The sequence below is a fragment of the Lissotriton vulgaris genome, chromosome 10 (genome assembly GCF_964263255.1).
Source record: "Lissotriton vulgaris chromosome 10, aLisVul1.2, whole genome shotgun sequence".
In the NCBI taxonomy this organism is placed as follows: domain Eukaryota; kingdom Metazoa; phylum Chordata; class Amphibia; order Caudata; family Salamandridae; genus Lissotriton; species Lissotriton vulgaris.
Window position 1 is genome coordinate 30076340 of NC_141698.1, and position 20270 is coordinate 30096609.

The 20270-nt window shown below is 40.6% G+C and overlaps 1 protein-coding gene across 1 annotated transcript in view; it reads right to left on the reverse strand.

Moving 5' to 3' along the window:
* LOC147684410 (myosin-4-like) overlaps positions 1 to 18970 on the reverse strand; it is a 53008-nt gene extending 34038 nt beyond the window's left edge. Inside the window, exons 1-12 of the mRNA XM_086940335.1 lie at positions 18918 to 18970; positions 15300 to 15518; positions 15045 to 15188; positions 13953 to 14109; positions 13838 to 13865; positions 13614 to 13731; positions 13425 to 13517; positions 13252 to 13315; positions 13066 to 13164; positions 5990 to 6093; positions 5716 to 5854; positions 3726 to 3844 (exon numbers count right to left, since the gene is read on the reverse strand). Of these exons, the coding sequence (XP_086796461.1) occupies positions 3726 to 3844; positions 5716 to 5854; positions 5990 to 6093; positions 13066 to 13164; positions 13252 to 13315; positions 13425 to 13517; positions 13614 to 13731; positions 13838 to 13865; positions 13953 to 14109; positions 15045 to 15188; positions 15300 to 15503 (1269 nt within the window). The 5' untranslated portion in view covers positions 15504 to 15518; positions 18918 to 18970. The remainder of the gene's footprint in view (positions 1 to 3725; positions 3845 to 5715; positions 5855 to 5989; positions 6094 to 13065; positions 13165 to 13251; positions 13316 to 13424; positions 13518 to 13613; positions 13732 to 13837; positions 13866 to 13952; positions 14110 to 15044; positions 15189 to 15299; positions 15519 to 18917) is intronic.
* Between the last annotated feature and the right edge of the window lie 1300 nt (positions 18971 to 20270).

Consider the following 20270-nt stretch of genomic DNA (forward strand, 5'->3'; position numbering starts at 1 on the left):
CCCTCATTGGTACATCACCTTTGGAAGGAGCCCTATGGTGAAGTATGCCATCGTTGGTGTGGGTGAGGGGTTTTGATCTGTAAGTAGAACATCACATCCATATCTGAATAAACAGGATATTCTCTCTTCCAAAAACACCAGCACAAACTATGGAGCTTTATATTAGATACTTCAATACAAGCAATGATAAAGCAACTGTACTCAAGCCATTATTTCCCAATGCGTCTGTTTTACCAGTAAAGCGCCCTTTAGAAATAGGTATTTTACTGCTGCAGCTCGGATAGCAAAATAATACTATTACTAAACAGTCACAGAATGAGGCAAAAGAGACACCACTGTGTCCAGAGTGCTGCCTGCTGAAATGGAGAAGAAGAAGAATGCTGATGCTTTGAACTTGAAGTTGAAGCAGTACTTTATGACTGAAATTTGCAAGCATAATTAAAAGTTGATAAGGGAACAGCACAGAAATGCACATATGAATCTGCAATCAATCTATCAGATAAAAGAGTAGACCCGCCTCAATTGGTGTATATATTACCTAGAAGTTAGGTCTTAGGCAATCTACCTACCCTGTTTGTGTCAGAGTTCAAGACACAATACCAAGGCATTCCTTAGGGGGTCAGCATTAACCCCAGTGCATTTCAACATCTAAGTACATCTGTTGGTTAAATTGGGGACATCTTTTGGCCTTTGCTGCATAAATTACGCAGACAATACCCAACTTATCATTACTATGGAAAGAATGAGCTCTGCCCCCTTTGAGTTCCCCCAACTGTGTAAAGCTGCGGTGTCAGATTGGCTACTATGTAAGATTGTGATGTTCAACTCAGAAAAAAACAGAGGTGCTTTCTTATCCCTTGTCCACTGGACTTCTGCCTTCTGCCCTCCCTCTGTCTTATCCGTCTCTGCCTTAACTGTAAAAAACTTGGGGGTATACCTCGAGTTGGAATTCTCGTTAGAAGGGCAGTTCAAACATGTTGCCCCTACTTGCTTCTTCCTTCTGAAGGTCATCTTGAAAATATTGCCCTTTCTCTCAAAAAACATCAATTGTGTGTTGATCCATCTACCAAACAATAGTCATCAGGAAAACGGAATGGGGTGTAAGGAAGTAGTGTCAGTACCGGGAATCAAATGGCAGAATACATATGGTAGTTAATTTTTTTATTTAAATGTTTCATTTGCAGTTTAGAAATGTTCAGAAAGCTTGTTAATATGATGGTTTTATTTCATTGTACTATCTTAAATACAAGGTCCCCTTTAATTCCATTGCATCAACTAACATATTTTCCCATATTCATAGGAATGACAAGATCCGCTGGAGACTGTTGATTCACTCGGATATTTTTGCTGTTTAAAGAAACCAAAAAACCTGGGTGAAAGTTTAAAAAGAAGTTGAAGAATTACTGGGGCAATAGGTCCCGTAATTACTGATCCCGCTGGTAATTCCTCATGTCTATGGGAACCCTCAAAGTGCCGCTAGACATTCCCGGTATGTCTGCCTTCTCCCAAGAGTTACCAGGACTTCTGGTATTAATACATTCACTGAGGTGAAGTTACCGGGCCTCACAAAGGAGACCTTGTAGTGAGTGCAACGGAGGAGTCCTGTAGTTTCACAACAGAATGCAGACCAGAATGGTGAGTTGAGGATTTTTGGCTACGTTTGGTTGAGAGCTCCAAGTAGAGATATTAATAGGTACATTGTGTCCATGGGTCAACTCAGATTATTTTCTTGCAAATCACTGAATTGTCCAACAGTAGGAAAAGTAGCGGGGGTAAAACATTCTATGTAAGTTGGATTTTTGAGGCGGACCAATGACCATTATTTTTAATATGACAATGGCACATCTGCTTTTCGTCACATTACATTTTAGTTAAGTAATAAATGAAAGCTTAATTTACACCAGCCCTTAAGCAGCCATATTTTAGTAGTGGGCACATTTTTTGTAGCACCAGCGTACACTTGGGAAGGTGGGACATTTTGATATTTGTGAAAATGCGTTGTGTTTGCTGACTTCACAAGTGACAGAAAACACAGTGACTTAGGGGCATATCAGCAAGGACCGGCGCTGAATAACACAAATCTCCTTGGTAGCGCATTATCAACAACGCGTTGCTCCAGGGCGATAAAAACTCCAGAGATAGTGGGGGAAATCGCCGTTTTGCAGGGAACAGCGCTGGTTTTCCAGCGATGTTCCCTGCAAAAGGGTGATAATCTTGCTGATATGACCCTGTGGTTGTAGCAGCATAATCCACCCCCTATGTTAGGGATGGGTAAGTCAGGATTTTAGCAGATGTTAGTTTTTAGAGAAAACAGAAGTGCACATCGCGATATTTACAAGGCTGTACTGCCCAGTGAGGCCCACTTTGCATCTCATTAGAGATGCAAAGGGAGGCGTCGGGGAAAAAGGGTGCTAACATGCGATTATGCATGATAGCACCCTCTTGTAAATAGGGCGATAGTTTTATCTCCGGTTCTTTGGCTTTTAAAGCCAAAAAAGCGGAGATAAAGCCCTTGTTAATATGCCCCTAAGTCATTAATTTAAAATATGTATGATACACAGTATAAGATAAATTGCACACATGCAGTCATAAAACGTGCAAAAATATTTCCTTTATATGTTTTAGTGTTTTCAAAAGTTACATTTTTAGTAATGCGCTGATTATAACTAGTGCAAACATTTTTTTAGGGTTCGTTTTAAAGGACACATCCTAGATTTGTATTTCTTTCAGGTAGCAGACACCCTAGAGAGAATGCTTGTTCCTTCTAACTCCCCTTCCTCCTACTTCACGCTAAAGAAATCCCTTCTTCTCCCCTTTCAACCTGAAGCAACTCAGCCGTTCAGGAATACTTGTTTTTTTAAATAAAAAGTATGGGAACTGTTTTGATCAAATTGTTAAATCTTGGGAATATCTTTTTCCTACTCCATGCCGACTTCGACCTCTGGGATGCAGCCTTTTCACTTTTGCCCCAGCCGTCCTCTTTGGCCACAATTCGCATCCGTGAATCCGTGATAGGCAAGATGTATTTCAGTGTTTTCCTCACAAACAAAAGGTTCGATTGAGTTATTTGGCAGGGTGCTAACTTTGCCCCAACTTAATGTTCTGGGTAAATGTTGGAATGCTTACTGCTAACTGAAGGTACACAGGTAGCTAAATGGATCTTAGACCTGAGTATAAATAATGACAAGCTAAAGTGGGATTCCATTTACCAAGGAGTACACAGAGTGTTCATTGCCTCCAAGTGCATTTACGAGGCCAGTGATGATATCCACATTTCTTACAAATCAAGTGTCTGCTTTAGATTCCAGCAGAAAGGAAACATTGCTCATAAGTTACTGGTGTGTCTTTGGTGAATAGATTTTGACTAAAATGTTTCATATACAGTTCAGAAATATTAGAACAATTGCTATTTCGAGAGAAAGTTCCCACATAACCATTTTTAAGGATCACTGAGAGAACTGTTCTGCACATGGTAACTAAAGAGACTATCTGTTGGTACTCTAGATGGTTAAAGATACTTTTTCTATTTTGAAGTGCATTTGTTAACTATCTTATTACACTTCAGTGTAAGAATTGATAATTAATAAAAGTGGTACTGGGTTGCCTTCACTTAATTATTTTGTAAGTTTGCCATAGTGAAACTGTTGTTCAGAAAGAAGTGCATTTTATTGATTCCAATATGTCAAGTGTATATTGAAAATGCAAAATAAAGGTTGAAAAGGTACCTGATTAACAGTCTGCCCCTTAGTGACATATTCATTGCCAACCTTCACTCTTGGGTAGCACAGTGATTTCAGTAAGTCAGCTGAGTTCAGACCCATCAAATAAGAAATCTTGTCAGCAACTGCAGGTAGAATGAGAGGTGGGAGTGTGTTATCGTCTTTTGTTTCATCATCTAATTTTACAATTCGTGTAAACACTTTACTTGTAAACATTAGCATGTTGTCCATCACAATGCAACATGTTATCTATTAGAGTGTAACTGAATTTCAGCCACGCATTGCCTCCCATTCTAGGGGTCTTACAATCTCATTACTTTCCTATGCCCATTTACAGTTAACAGGATTCTGTAATATGAATTTGTCAGTAATCATAACCTTGTAAAAGTCAAGCGAGTGACTGATTAGTCTTGTTAGGTGTTCTTCTTTAATGTCTCCACAGACATGAAAGTGTTGCAATTAAGAAGTAGTAAGAAGTAGTATAAATACTGAATCATCCTTACACTAACTAGTATACAGTGCTCTCTTACTTTTAAAGTTAAGGCAATATAATATCCAGCTCACATACAAAGAATCAATCTCTATTTACACACCATTGACAGATATCAGTGCATGGTTAGACTATTCCTATCTGAAACAGAACAGAATGCAGCACGATGTTGAGTGAAATGTCCCAGTCGTCACAGCCATGGCACCATTAAAAATTATCAGAAGACTCCTGCATATGTCCCACAAATGTGTGAGGGCCAGTAAGATGTGGCAATTGTAGTTGCTAAAAAACAACCCCATATATAACATTTAGCAACATATATTTTTTATGGACCTGCATCAGCGGCTGTGGCTGTTAGTCAGACTCTCCACTTATGTGCAGAAAGCCTCACACATCACGTCTAGTCTGTTTCTTATCTTCATGCACAGCACCCAACTTCCTCAGGAACAGGACAACCTACAACTAGCATGCTTTGAACCATGAACCTCAAGGCACTTGTGATGCAAAGAAAGAATCTCCTATTGTCATTGTCTGGACTACAAATCACTATGTAAAGTAGACATACCAAGGAGCTACTTTTGCAATAGTCACAAAAGTGTTTTAGGTAGGGGCGGGTGTAACCTGTGTAGCGTAATCACACGGAATCGTCTAAGAATTCTGCAAGATTACATGGAATGGCGTTAATTGCTATTTCTGGGGAGTAAAATGCAGTGGACGCAAGGGGGCATATTTGTGCAAAGAAATAGCACCAAATGCAACAGAACATCAATAGCGAGCGTGAGGAGCTGCTCATGCTTGCCAAATGTGCTCATGGGGTAGGATTTTCCCCTAAATTACTCCCAGTATTTACCTCAATTTTCTTAGCTCAAAATTGACATGACACTCCATCCAGCAGTAATAAATATTGCTTAATGCATGAGAACACCAATGGTGAGTGCAGGCAGCCACTCATACTCACTAAATGTGCTCTCGCAGTTAGGATTTCCCCCCCAAATTATGCAAGCAGGCGTAATTGTGTAATTATCTATAATCTGCTTCAAAGAGTAATGTGGAAATACCAAAATTACTCCAGTGCAATTGAAACTTCACCCAGGCCTAGTTTTAGGCTTTGCAAGGAGTATATGATGCCCTAAATATATACCAATGCAATATAATACAATATATATTTGTTTGAAACAAGCAAGAAGTTGAAATGTTATAGTTGTAAAATCCTCTACTGTTTTATGGAGTTTTCACATATTATTTTCTTTCTTTGTACATTAAAGTAATATTGTGTCTGTTTGTCCAAATGTCTTTATATCCTGTCTCTTCTTATAAAACCTTTTTCTCTTACATCGTAAATCACTCTGCTTTCTGCCTCTCTGTAACGTTCTGTCTTCAAACCCATCTCAACTTGGTTCTTTTCATCTATTATATAGGCAGGTTCTAGTTTTAATCACTGGGCGACAAAGTTGCACATTAATTACTGATGATTTTCTCTTTGATGAAGTGCACTGCATGCCCTACCATCTGTGCCGTCGGGCTCGGCCTGCTCCTCACGCTGCTTCTGCTTGAACTTCATGTTTCCGTGGTGAATGACTGCTCCCGTCAGCTTGTAGATGGCAATCTTCTCATCTTGGTTGAACCCGAGGATATCAATGGCACTCTGTGATGAAACAAGGGGGAGGATGTTATGAATGATACTATTTAGTTAGGGACATAGCCATGTATTGGTTTGCAGTCCTTATTTATATTAATTTTACTTAACAACGCGAGGTGAGCTGAGGTTATTGTAACTCACATCAGTAGCCAGCAGCTCCTCTTCATCATCAATGCTCTTCACCGCAATTTCACCCTGGCTGATGGTTGGGAAGTCATATGGGTTAGTGGTAATGAGGAGCATTTCTGTTTAGGAGAAAGAATATGTGGAGTCAAATGTTACAGTAGGCCCTTGCACATGACACACCAATGGCTATCTAGGTGCAAAGTGCTTGAATTCCCTTCTGACTAAATGTTATGGGTATCTAAAAATCTAACATTTTACAGTTTAATTTATAGGTATTTTAACACCTTTATTTACCGACACCATCAAGTGTTTTCATTTCAAAACAATTTTGATGATGCTATATGTCAAAATAATCTAAGTCAGTCATTAAGATTCAAGCATCCTTGCAATTTAAACAGCTTTATGATTTGAATACTAAATATTTGGCTATGGTATTTCTTCAGGATAATTAATGGCATAACATGGGAGGAAGATTTTCTACTCATGGGATTAGATGTCTGCAGCCTCTACACATCTATCCCTCATGATTTAGGGATAGAGGCTTGTTGTCACTTCCTGCGAGCAAGTTCTCTGTCTCAATTATTCCACACTGAAGCCATCCTGGACATGATCAGGTTCTGTCTTGACAACACTTTCTTCATTTTTGACAACAAACACTATCGACAAATCCTGGGCACTCTGATGGGGAGTTGTTTCGCCCCCAGCGAGGCTTGTCTTTACATGGGCTGGGGGGAGGAGCAAACCATGAGCGACATCCGTCTCTGTGATGAACATGTAGAGCTCTGGGCTTGCTACATTGATTACATTTTTGCCATCTGGAAAGGGTCCAATAAACTTGCTTTACAGTTTGTGGAAGAACTCAATTCCAATAATCTTAACTTGAAATTCACGAGTAACATCAACAAAAACAGCCATGAATTTTTAGATTCAAGGCTCACCATAACCTCTTAAGTGCTGCGTCGGGGTGTTGGCCGATGGCAGCACTACCTCCCCAGTGCTGCGCACGACCATTGGACGTCCATTCAGCACTAGTTCCAATGGACAGCGCAGCACTGGGGAGGGATATTTGCGCCGCATCTAAGGTGTTAATGAATTCTCAGGTTGACACTGTTCTGTTTAGGAAAAACACCCACAGGAAACAGCATTTTGCCCATAACTAGTTGCCATCCTAAGAGTTTAGTCAGTAGCATGTACTATGTTGAGCTAATCCGCGCAAGGTGTAATTGTAGTAATGACGCAATTCTTGTGAGAATGTGAGAAAAGAATTATGTTGGGCAGGTTCCGTGCTAGGGGCTATAGCACTGACATATTGAAGCAACTGACAAAACACCAGGCCGGCCACACCCTGGATTTGATCTTTATCAATCTGCCGAATTTAATCAACGAAGCCCCGCTCCCCATGATCTGGACTGATCATTATCTTTTAAAATTTAGTTTTCCCAAACCCAACGGGATGATCTTTAGAAACCATAAAAGTAATACTGTTCTAGTACGACTGTGGCGTAAAATGACTTCAGAGGCCTTCCTGACTCATTTTAAACCTCTCATAGACCAATCAAACAATATTGAACAAATGTTAACCCAACTAGAAACCTCCATCGGGGAAATGCTGGACAAAATAATACCTGAAACCAGTGTGAATGTGAAAACCATTGCGGCCCCCTGAAACACAAGCTGATCAGCAGATCTGCAGAATGCCAGTGGAGAAAAACTAAAACAAGGGAGGACCGGGAGAATTACAAACTAGCACACTCCAATTATATAAAAAATATAAAAGCGGCGAAAAAACTCTATCTCACTCAAAGAATAAATAAAGCGGTCCACTCTAGTAAAGAGCTTTATAAAATCCTGAAGGAATTCACTGCCCTCCAAGTAGAAAAATCAGTATTTACTCCCACAGTGGAATGGGTAAACTCGTTGTCTTCCTATTTTGATAATAAAATTAAGTTGATCTATGGCGCATTTCCGGACACTAGCCAAGACTCATCACTTCTTGTTGATGACGATCCCTCTCTCATATTCACTATCAATGTAGCCTCGGATACGCCATATCTTACAGAATTAGATCCTATCACTCCCTCTGAAGCTCTTGAAGGCCTTAGGAAAATTAAATCCGGCTCTTCCACCGACCTCTTGTCTCCCCGCAATTGCTCGGAGATACTCCCGATACTGGCTAGCTCCCTTACTAGCATCTTTAACACTTCCTTTGAGCTATCCCTCATACCCAGATGTTGGAAGCACGCCATGGTCAAACCTATTTTAAAAAAGCCATCCAGTGACCCCACTCGCTCGACTAACTATCGACCTATTTCTTTACTTCCCTATTTTGGGAAGGTATTAGAATATTTGGTGAACAAGCGTCTTACTACCTACATTGAAACACATAAGCTCCTAGACCCCTCTCAGTCGGGGTTCCGAGCTGCCCATGGCACTGAGACAGCTGTAATGGAGATTGTGGACAGTATCAGACTCACCCTAGATAAAGGCGATTCCACAATTCTTGTTCTATTGGATTTATCGGCTGCTTTTGACACCATCTCCCACAGCATTCTGAAACATCGGCTGTGGGAGATAGGCGTCAGAGGCAATGCCTTATCTTGGTTTGAAAATTATTTGGCGGATCGCTCCACCTCCATTAGGGTTGACACTATTGTTTCCAGTTGTCTGCCGCTTACTGTAGGAGTCCCTCAGGGGTCAATTCTAAGCCCCATGTTATTCAATATATACCTTACTCCGTTAGCCAATATAATAAAAGCCCATGGCTTCACAACAGTGTCGTACGCCGACGACACTCAGGTGCTTATCACCTGTAAGGCTGATTTTCATGAAACATGTATTAGATTTAAAAAGTGTATGATTGACATCAGCAAATGGATGTGTGACAACAAGCTTCAACTGAACTACAGCAAAACGGAAATCATTTTGTTCGGTAAGGCAAATTAAGTTTGGTCACAGGACTGGTGGCCCCAAGAACTGGGACCCTGCCCCGCACCCAAGGAGGTGGTTTGTAACCTAGGAATCATGATAGCTTGTTCTCTCTCCATGAAAACCCATATTAACCAAGTATCCGGTATCTGCTACGGGATCATGCATAAATTGCGTAAAATTTTTAAATGGCTACCACTGGAAACCAGAAAACCACTGGTGCAAGGTTTAATCATGGTTAGCTTGGACTACGGCAACGCCCTATTTACAACAATCAATGAGTGCTTACTCTCTAAATTACAACCGCTGCAGAATGTTGCCGCAAGACTGGTGCTTGGCCTTCAGCTTTCATGCCGAGTCTTAAGCAACTACGCTGGCTGCCAATCCGCCAGAGAAGCCATTTCAAAGTTCTCAGTGTGACTCACAAACTTCTCTACAGTACCAGGCCAGCATGTCTTGCTAAAAAATTGGTCTGGTATCGTCCCACCAGATCATTAAGATCCAGCTCAAAATCCCTCCTAGATCAACCTCGGGCCTGGACGTCGCGTAATGGATGTTGGTCCTTTTCCTATGTGGCTCCTCATCTCTGGAATAAACTCCCCCCCCCACCCCATCTTCTGTCAATTACCAACCACCAGCAATTTGAAAAAACTTAAAAACCTGGCTTTTTCCGAAATAACTGCTACCTAGCAGCCCCAGCCTACGTCAAGGTTGCTGTTCTTTACTGCAAAGCGCCCTGAGACCGAAAGGAGATTTGTGCGCTCTATAAAAGCATCTGACTTATGACTGATATCAAAGTGAACAAACTCAAGAGGGAAGCTCTCCTTGTTTCAGAGTAAGAAATTATTTACTAAACAAGCCAATGAATTAAGGAGGGTGCCACACAAACATTGGCATGTGCTTCACACTGATGATAATAGCTCTAAACATGTGACCACTCATCCTCATACGCAAGAAGTAAATACCTGAAAGACTTACTCTGCAATAATATGATCACCAATCAATGTGAAGATAATGGTACAAACAGCACTGCAGGATTTGTGACATGCAGGAATTGCACAGCTTGCAAGTCCAGTGCTGATATATGCTCATTTGTGAAACCTCCCACAGGTTCACGATTTGCCAAGGCATGTCATGTAACTCTGAATTTTGTGTCTATGCCCTAAAATGACTGTGCAATCTTTACTATATTGGGAGCGTGATACATAGAGTCAAAAAATGCACATTGGAGCACATGAAGGTCATTGTGCACAATGGCAAACAATATCCTGTGGCAAGGCAATTTAAGGAATTCCATATGGGCAAGGCAGACTTGTTACATGTTTTGCATTTTACAAGGTCGTGACCCACATCAGAATGTGGGGGAGAGGGTGTCTGAGGCGAAAGGTTTCTAGCGCTCAGGAAGCTGGAATCTCGTCACATTATTTGGTTCAACATGCCATATCCACAGGGATTGAATATGGATGAGGAGCTAGCTGTACATTTTGGATAAAGTTGTTACTATGAGGGTGTGTAGACTGGAGTAACTGTTCATTGTTTCTGCTCATTCATAATTCACTAATTATCTGTCTTTCTCTGAAAACTTTACACTTCATGTTTCTATCCTCCAATTATAAGGTTTTGATCACTGGTTTTGTCACATTTGTTTATATGTGCACTGTTTTGGTATGGGAGACCACAAAGATAAATAGGCATCCAATTAAGTTAAACAAGAACTATCTTGTTTATATTCTTCTATTTTTGATATTGCTATCTGTCAACATTGGTATATTGATGTGCATGATGATTTAGGGCCCTGTAAGGGTACATTGTTATTGTAGCTATTATTTTTCTTATGTTGGCATTTTGATAGGTTATTAATACTGTGATAAGGTATTTCTGGCACCAATTTGAGTATATTTACTGACTGCTTTTATGACTTATTTACATTTTTGAATGTTATTCATGCGAAGATTGCCTCATTTAAGATTTATATTACTGCCATTAGGTTGTTACATTAGTAATCAACTATTGTGCCTGCCCGCTTGGGCTAAATGTTGAACATTTTGGAAATTGGTTAATGCAGTACAAACATTTACTTTATGTGTTTCAAACATTAATATTATACAGTGCGAGTTGTTTGCATACTGTGTGTGCTGGGAATATGTGCCTATCCACTTGGGTATGACTGTTAAAGTGTACACCTGGAAAGACAAAACTCTTTAGTTGTCTGCATTATGTCTGTTTCAGTTTTGGTGAATTAACAACAGGCTTGCTCAATTTTTAATGCATCCTTTTGTGCCCTTATTCGTTGTTGTATTTCTGGAGCACATCATGTTACAGTATGTATTGGCCCTCTCAATATAAGCTGTTCTAGCTTATCCACTCAATTACTAATGTTTTTACACTGTCTCAATGGATATAATTAGCCGTTCTAAGCATATACCTATTTATTTATTTTGTACCTAATGCCTTACCTGTGGGTCTATCCTTGTACCTTGTCACTGGTGATCGAATGCCCACTTCAGCATGATTGATGATTTATTTATGCATTAGGAACACTAACATGACAATATTTGGCTGCATTGTTTCTTGTATTTTGGTGAACTCATGACATGTTTGTTTAATCATGAATGTAATGTTTCGTCAAACATCACGTTCCCCTAGATTTTTATTCCTTAGATGAATGAGAATAATTGCAGCAATATTGGGCATTTTCAATATAAGCTACATCCGCCTGCAACTTAAATCGTATTCTTTCTACAATACTCTCATGTATGTAAAAATCCTTTCTAAGATGGCACCGATTTATTTTGAACCCTTGCAGCACGCGCAGTCCCTCATTTGTTTCTATGGCACTGGTGAAAGTAAATGTATGTAAATTTGACTGATGAAGATCACTGGTGATCAAGAGTACTTGGGTTCTCGCAATGCGTGAGTGTGTCACTGCCATTGCAATAGGCACTTGGGAATTCTGACATCTAGAGAGTGCGTTTCTATGTGACACACTGAGTTTTGGATTAGAATATTACAGTATCCCCGCCCCTGAGAACACGTTGCAATCATTGGAGATAGATGCACAGCTGGGATGCTGTCTTTTGTGAAAGTGTGTGTGCTTGTGTATGTATATATGTATATATATATATATATATATATATATATATATATATATATATATATATATATATATATATATATATATTCTTTCCACAATTCCTCCTTGTATCGAAGAAAACCTGGGCAAGTCCGGGTTTTCTTCGATACAAGGAGGAATCGTTGAAAGAGTGTTTTGAGCTTCCGGTAGCCCTATCCTGGACGGCCCGTTAATCCTGCCTGGCGTATCCTTGACCGGAATTGGTGGAGTTGCATGTATATATATATATATCAAGCACACTCTTTTACTTATCAACTTCTAATTATGCTTGCAATTTGCAGATATCAGTCATAAGGTTTTCCTTCAACTTCAAGTTCTGGGCCTCACCATGCTTCTTTATCTCTATGTCAACAGGATGCACTTTGGACTCAGTGGTGTCTCTTTGTCTTATTTTGTAATAGTTTAGTAATAGTATTATTTTACTGTCCCAGCTGCAGCAGTTGAATATCTACTTCTAAGGGACATTGAACTAATAAAACAGAAGCATTAAGAAATATTGTCTCCATCACTGCTGTTCTTGAAGTAGCTACTAATTCAGCTCCTAAAGTTTGTGCTTGTGTTTTTGGAAGAAGGAATATCCTCTCTATTCAGATATGGATGTGATGTTATGTGTTATGTTACCTGGGGGTTTGAACTTTTGGAAGTAAAGTATGCACTAAATGGCCCTCAACATTTCTTTACATAGCCATCAACTGTAATTACCTGAGATTTAACACTCCGTTTCAAGTGTAAAACGTTCAGTAATTAATATCATTGTTCATATTCAGTTTGGAAACGTTGTTGGTGAGAATGATTGCCAGATAAAGCTATTTTCTGAATCTTTCATTTAATGCGATTCAATGCTAAGGAAACCTGCATGTTCCGCAACTACTTCATGTTAGTCAAATAGAGATGATTTTCTTTTTTTAAAGTCAAATCAGACTTTAAATGATGTTTATCCCTGTTATTTCTGCAATGCTGTCTTGGCCTTCTTTAACACAGTAATGCAATTGAATTCTGAAAACTGGAGCACTGACCCATTTCTAAAACTTACCGACAAGCTCTGGCTTCTTATTGGTCATTATCTGGTAGAAGATATGGTAACTCCTCTCGGCTGAGAGCTGAAATGTTACTCTAGACTTTTCCAGCAGATCTGTAAAATAAAGCATCGATAATTAAGAGTACTACTTATTTTGGGTCATGTTTGATGATATATATAGATTTTAGAGTCAACGCTTACATGTTTCTATATCTGCAGAAGCCAGTTTTCCTGTAGTTCCAAAATGGATTCTGATAAATTTACCCTAAAGGGTAAATAGAGGCTAAAATAAATTCAAGTTTTTATTGCGAGACAGCAAATTACTCTTTTAAAGTGAGAATTAGGAAGGAAGTAAATGAAGTTGGAAGTCTTACGAAACGAGATGAGTTGTCATTCCTCACGGTCTTGGCATTACCGAAGGCTTCCAGCAGCGGGTTAGCCTGGATGATTTGATCTTCCAGAGTTCCCTATTAGAGGCAAAGTTTCACCATGTATGAAATTGTCTGTCATATCGAGAATCATGAGCAGCCTTTGTAAAAATGAATTAAACATAATTTATAAACCTGCATCTTGTTGGCCATGGCAGGGGCCTCCTTTTTCTTATCAGTAGCTACTGCAATTGTTGCAAAGTACTGGATGACACGCTTGGTGTTCACAGTCTTCCCTGCACCAGATTCTCCACTTTATATAAAATCAGAACAATTAATTGGTCATGTACATTGACTTGTTACACCATAAAACATGTGCTTCTTGCAAAGGACTTTTTAGCAATATGTGATTTACTCACGTGATCAAGACGGACTGGTTTTCACGATCTTTTTAAAAGAAAATAAATACATGTCATTTTTGGGTAGGCCATGATGAATTTGAAACAGTGCACACAATTTAAATCAAACCCTTACCTGTCAACATGAACTGATAGGCATTATCAGAGATGGAGAAGATGTGAGGTGGGGCTTCCTGGCGCTTCTTGCCTCTGTAGGCATCTACAACCTCAGGGTTGTACACCGGCAGCCACTTGTAGGGGTTCACAGTGGCACAGAAAAGACCAGAGTAGGTCTGTAAAGGGAAACAACTTATTTAGGTGTCAGGAACCATAATTTTGTAGTAACGAGAAGAGAGTTTCTACTTTGACATGTTTTAAGCATTCCCAATTATCTTTATTGGTTACCTTTCTTTTCTATTCATTTGCTAATATCACCAGTACCCTGAAGACTATCTGATTACTCCTGCATTGTGACCTGATAGCAATCCAGTCCATTATAGGATCTGCCACTGTGGCTTGGCATTTCAGTGATGCCAGGATCTCTTCCATGCCCACTGTGATAGGAAAGTTCTTCCCCACACCACTTTTAGCCAGCTCCCTTCTCCTCCTCCACCTTTGGTATGCATGATTAACCTTGCGCTTCACAATAGTAATCTATGCAGGTGGAGTTTCTTAGAATTTTAGTAACCAAGGCTATAATCTTTCTGGCACCTTTGACCTAGCTGAGGAAACACTAGTGTTTATGTTGCCCGTTTAGCACTGGCGGCAAAAAAGAAATGCAGAGGCTGGCTTGGGTTTAATCAGGTTTGCAACATGAGTGATTAACGAGGTTCAAAAGGAAGTCAGTAGGGCAAAAGCAGTAGAGTATATATGCGTTTAATGATAATGAAACCCAGAAGGTGGAGCAGTGGAGAAACTAGTATTATAACAGTGCACTTGGGTCCTTGCCGTAAGACAAAACAACACTTATAAAGAATGGCACACAGATCAATTGTGTCAGTTTCTTTACATGCACTGAGTTGTTTCACCCCTTAAGAGGTGATAAATGTCATACACTGGTCATTGAACGTACATGGCCCAAATCACAAAGCTTTTTTCCGTAAGTGTGATTTGTTCATAAAATTCAGGAGTAAGTTACACCTACGTCATGAGTATGTCACACCTACTGACAAAAAAATCTTAGTGCAAAAGAGCAAGCCGTGCTGAAGCGTCCCTGATTTGTACTTACGTAGATCATCCAGGCTGCATATCGGTCAGCGAGGTTAAACAGCACGGAGGCTTCATTCAGATGGGTCATTATGACCATGTCTTCAATCTTGTCGTACTTGGGAGGATTCTGGGGGTAGACTTGGGTGTCTTTGACTGTTACAGACTAGGAAGAAAGAAAGACAGGCAAAGATAAAGTTGGAGTTGAGCTGAGATATCTGGCTGCATTATGGTGCTAGGCTTGTTTACGTCATTGTTGGTACAAGACTCTTTTTACCCTTCCATCATCGGTCTTCACGGTGACTTTGCCACCTTCTCGGGACGTGATCATTCCCTTAACGAAAAGCTCTTTTTCATCATCTACGAAGCAGGAGTTCTTGGCATCAAAGGGCCTATTCTGAGCCTCCAAGCGTTCTTTGTCAGACTTGCGCAGGTATTGTGCGGCTGGCCCAAACACAGCCATTTCTGCATCGGAAGCCATGGCTGCTGGCAATTACTAAAGTGGTTAGAAACAAGATTTTTGTCATACAAAGATAAAGGGTGTTTTATTGTCACAAACATCACTGAAACAGGTGAATGTAGTTTATCCATTTATCAACCTCACATATTGCACTTTGACCATAAAGACTTCAGTAGATCACGAATGACGACACTCTCTGAGCCTGCAGATTACCTGCTCCGGTTCAAGGCAGTGAAGCTTTTTAACCATTTGTGCACAAGTGAAATATTTGTAATGAGTCCACTTCACTAAAACACAAGCACGTTGAACACTTACTGACAACATGCTAGTCATTTGTGCAGAAAGTCGTGGGCTTGACAGGGCTAGACTCGGCACTCAATGGGCACCACCAGTGGCACTGGGGCAGCCGGGTGCAGAGTGCCAATGTTAGCCAATGGGGCTAGGGGTCACCCTGGCTAGAGACTGCTCATGGGCAGGACACTCAGACTGAGTGACAGAGGCTTGTCAGGAGCAGTGAGGAAGCTTGCTTGGACATTAAACTTCAGGTGCAAGCACTCCATCAGCAGGCTTAGAAGCAGTAACTCTAAGGCTCATGTATGCTGCTAGAAGTGATCCAATCCCCAGTCTGTGCTTCACAGAAAACAGAAGAAATGCTCCCCCTTATTCCTGATGAAAGGTCTTGTGTACATACAGCTCATTGAGTCAAAACATCCTCAATTTTTCCTCACCTGCCCCTTCACATCCACTTGCAAAGCTTACACCTTTCATCCTAATCCCAGTAAAGCGCCTCAGAAGACACTACATACGTGTATCCTTTCAAGAAATTAACCGTGAAATGGATTTAAGCAAGTAGAACTCATCAAGCTACATACACATTCTGTTGTCAGTGGAAGAGGTAGGGTAGGCAGCCGTGTTTGAAAACCATTCTTCAGGCCAGTACGACGTAGGCTAACTCTTCCTCTGTGCAATATGTAACCTCTTCCCTGCACCGTTTGTAAAAAAAATTAACGCTGAACGCTGAATAAAACATTGTGCTGACCGAGCATTCAGCTCTGCCTTCAGTGCATCTACTGCATCAGTAGATCCACTGGAAGAGGCAAAATCCGTATAGCTACAAGAAATAGCCTGTAACCATCAGCTTTGAATTCAAATAATACAGCATCTTACAGTCTAACATGTCTTGCTTCCAGCTAAAGGTCCTGTAATCCCTGTAATTCCAATGATCCTTTATTCTGTTGTCAATGTGAGAGAACAATCCTTTTTCTAGGTACCCTGATCATGGAGTGCAGCTTGCTGGATTTCGTACCATTCTACTGGACTCTAACCACATGGTACTTACTTAGTGATTGTTTGCCCTGCTTTCCTTGGGTGCAACTCAGCGCTATGTATTTAAGGCAAAGACAACCAGCTTTTCACAAATCTCCTTAATAAATAAATGTATATGGCATCGAATCAGAGACTTTACCATATACGGTTGATCAATCTACCTGCAAGTACATTTTCTTACCTCTAACCAGAGCACCTTTCTCCAATCTATATACTTACTGCAACACACAAAACCACTATATAAATACACACGAGAAATAGGGGAAGCTTACAGTCTTGTCAGATGGTGAACCTGTTCTGTGTGTTTTAAGTAGGTGCATTGATGTTGCTACTTCTAAGTGAACACGAATGAAGCGTTTACGGGTTTTCCAGAATGCTTTTTGTCAGTTTATACTTATATCTCCCCTCGTCAGTTGGTAAAGAACAGTCTGTAAGGGCGTCTTCAGGTGTAGGATGTCCTTCAGTATTAACGATCTGTGTGTCCAACAATTTAGAAAGACTGTGTGGATATGTGTACCAGCCCCTAATAGAAACATGTTTATTAAGAATTATCCACAATAATCTGAGGGGCCGCTCAGTATTGAGTTTAATGTTTCCAGTACTGTAGAGGGTTTAAACACCCCTGAAAGCTGTGTGGATATGTGTATCAGCCACTAATAGAAGCATGTTTATCAAGAATTATCCTCAATAATGAGGGTCTACTAAGTTATTGAGTTGAATGTTTGCAGTTCTGTAGAGGGGTGACACCCCTGAAAGCTGTGTGGATATGTGTATCAGCCTGTAATAGAATCATGTTTATCAAGAATTATCCTCAATAATTAGGGTCCACTCAGTTATTGAGTTCAATGTTGCCAGTACAGTTGAGGGGTGACACAGTACATGTCTCAAACAGCCAGTAAAGGGGGGTCTACCACCTCTTGCAGAGTCGCTGATTTTTGAATGACTACTGGAGAAAGCATGTCTGCTGATCACTAGCATCACTCACAAGCTTGGTTTCTCCCGCCCACACGACAGAGGAGAGTATGTGCTACTGTTGGACCATCATGTATGCTTGATATGCATGTATGTGGGGCTGACACAGTACATGTCTCAAACAGTCAGTAAAGAGGGGTCTACCACATTTGCAGAGTCGCTGCTGACTTCTGGGCATAGTATAAACAAACAGTGGTCCGAGACTTATTATTTTTAAACACGAAAAATCATAGTTTTATGAATCAGAAGGCGTTGGTTATTTCAACCGCCCAGATCAATTAATGAAAAAAGAGATAGATACTAGGCAACAGCAACAGACTCAAGATGTATACACAATATTTTAATCTATTGTCTGAGATTCGTAACCGAAACACAATATGCAATATTTCAGTCTATTGTCACATTTTTTGAAGCGAAAGCACAATTCACAATGTTATGTACTTTTTTTATGCATTGTCCCGTATTAAGAACGTGCAGTAAAGCAAATAAAGGGTGTCAAAGAAAAGTGAACGTGATAAGGTGAACGGAAAAGAATCACACAGATTTAAGAAATTGTACTTCAAGTAATTCACTTCTATTAATCAGTATGACTTCCTTAATTATTACTAGACAACAAATGGCAAAAAATTGGTCTGCACTATATCTACAAGGGCATGTCTGCTGATCAGTAGCATCACTCATGCTTGGTTTCTCCCCCCACACGACAGAGGAGAGTATGTGCTACTGTTGGACCATCATGTATGCTTGGTATACATGTATGTAGGGCTGACCTGCCGCTCTAGCGTCCGAGATCTTTGGAGATGATCGTCCTTCCCAGACTCATGGGACTGCTCCTTCCACAAGAGCACAGGGAGCCTTGCACTTGTGCTGGATGAAGTGTGAACAAGAAGCTCTTACAGGATATTATGATTGGAGTACTCTGACCATATGTAGCAAGTGCTGTTCTGAGTGTTGCAGGATCCTAGCCCCACTGAGCTGCATCTGCTGAGGGCTGGGTTGTGGACCCTCCAATGCTTGAAGATTGTTGTTGTGTAACAATGCATGAAGCGTTAGTATTCAACCATGAACACCTAAAGCAAATAATGTCTGACATCCTGTGACTTCATGACTTACCCCTCAATGGAACGAAAGCCTTACCTGACAGTGTCGCTGTGTTGGGAAAAAGAAACCTTCACCAGGGTCCCTGGAAGGAAAAGCAAAATACCTGTGTTATTAAGATTATTCACAATTACAATTAGAAAAGTACTTTTCTAGTTATAGTTGGTGCCTCACATGAATAAATGACGAGTGAGTGAGTTACTGAGGGAGTGGTTCATACATTGAATGGAAGCTAATGAGTGGGTGACTATAAAGGAGTGAAAGCAGCAGCAGATAAATGAGTGAGTTACTAAGTGACCAATTAATGTAGTGACTGAACAAGGAACTGAATGAAATAGTAAGGGAAGGCAGAGGAATTATCAAGTGGGCAGGTATGTGAATGGTGAGTGAGTGATGAAGGGAAAGAGAAATGAAACTAAAGTGCAGGTGCAGAACTCGAGACATACAGCTTCTGCACGTCTTACTGCATGCAAAATGACCCACGTCACAGACAAAGTTTCTGCACTTACCTGAAAAGTCTGAAGCTTCAGCACTGGGACTTAATCGCTTCTTATATAGGAAATTCGCCTGCTGATTCAGCACCTGTGCCCTCCCTCTCATGGGAATAAGGCACAGCGAAAGTTCTGCTGAAATCCAAGCCACCGTGCACTGTTAATACTAAATATATCTGGTATAATTAAACCTGCCTATTGGTGCCAAGTAGCTCCGAGCTTTAATATGGGCAGGAGATTTATGATTTCGAAATGAGAGCATGCAGTGCAGGAAGCCCTTTCTGGCTGCCGGACTCTGAATGTCTGAGGCAATATTCTAATAAAAATGGACACACTGTTCTAACTTTCTTTTAGAGAAGGCTCAATAGAGTTTGGTACTGTTTATTTATATTTATATTTGGGCACATGCTAAAATGTGAGCACAATATTAATGTGTCTCATTGGAAAGGTTACCATGTGTGTGATATCTCTGGCTTCTTTGAATGCACCTCTGCTCTAATAACAACATGGGGTGCAGAGGCTCCATTCTTTGCATCTTCGTGTCGCATGGATGGGGACCCTCTACAACTGACACTATTCACTAGCATCCAAAGATGACGTGTCCCAATTCAGACTTAAGTACTTCCATTCTATTGGACGCTCTGGATGGGCTTTGGGCTCTGTAGTGCTAGCTGTTTCCACTCTGGTGTCAGTCTTCTTTCGCTATCATTCCTTCAATATCAAAGATTGCAGGTGTCTTCTGCGTGACAAAACATTGGGTACTCTGCCAGCAATGGAAAGTTGGTCCCAAACCCTCTCTGATGTTCCGAGGTGGCTTGATCAAGCAGTGAAGAGCGAGCTCGAAGGAGGAGCTGTGACACTGCGAACTCATGTACTATAACTCCGTTTTCGTAGCAACAAT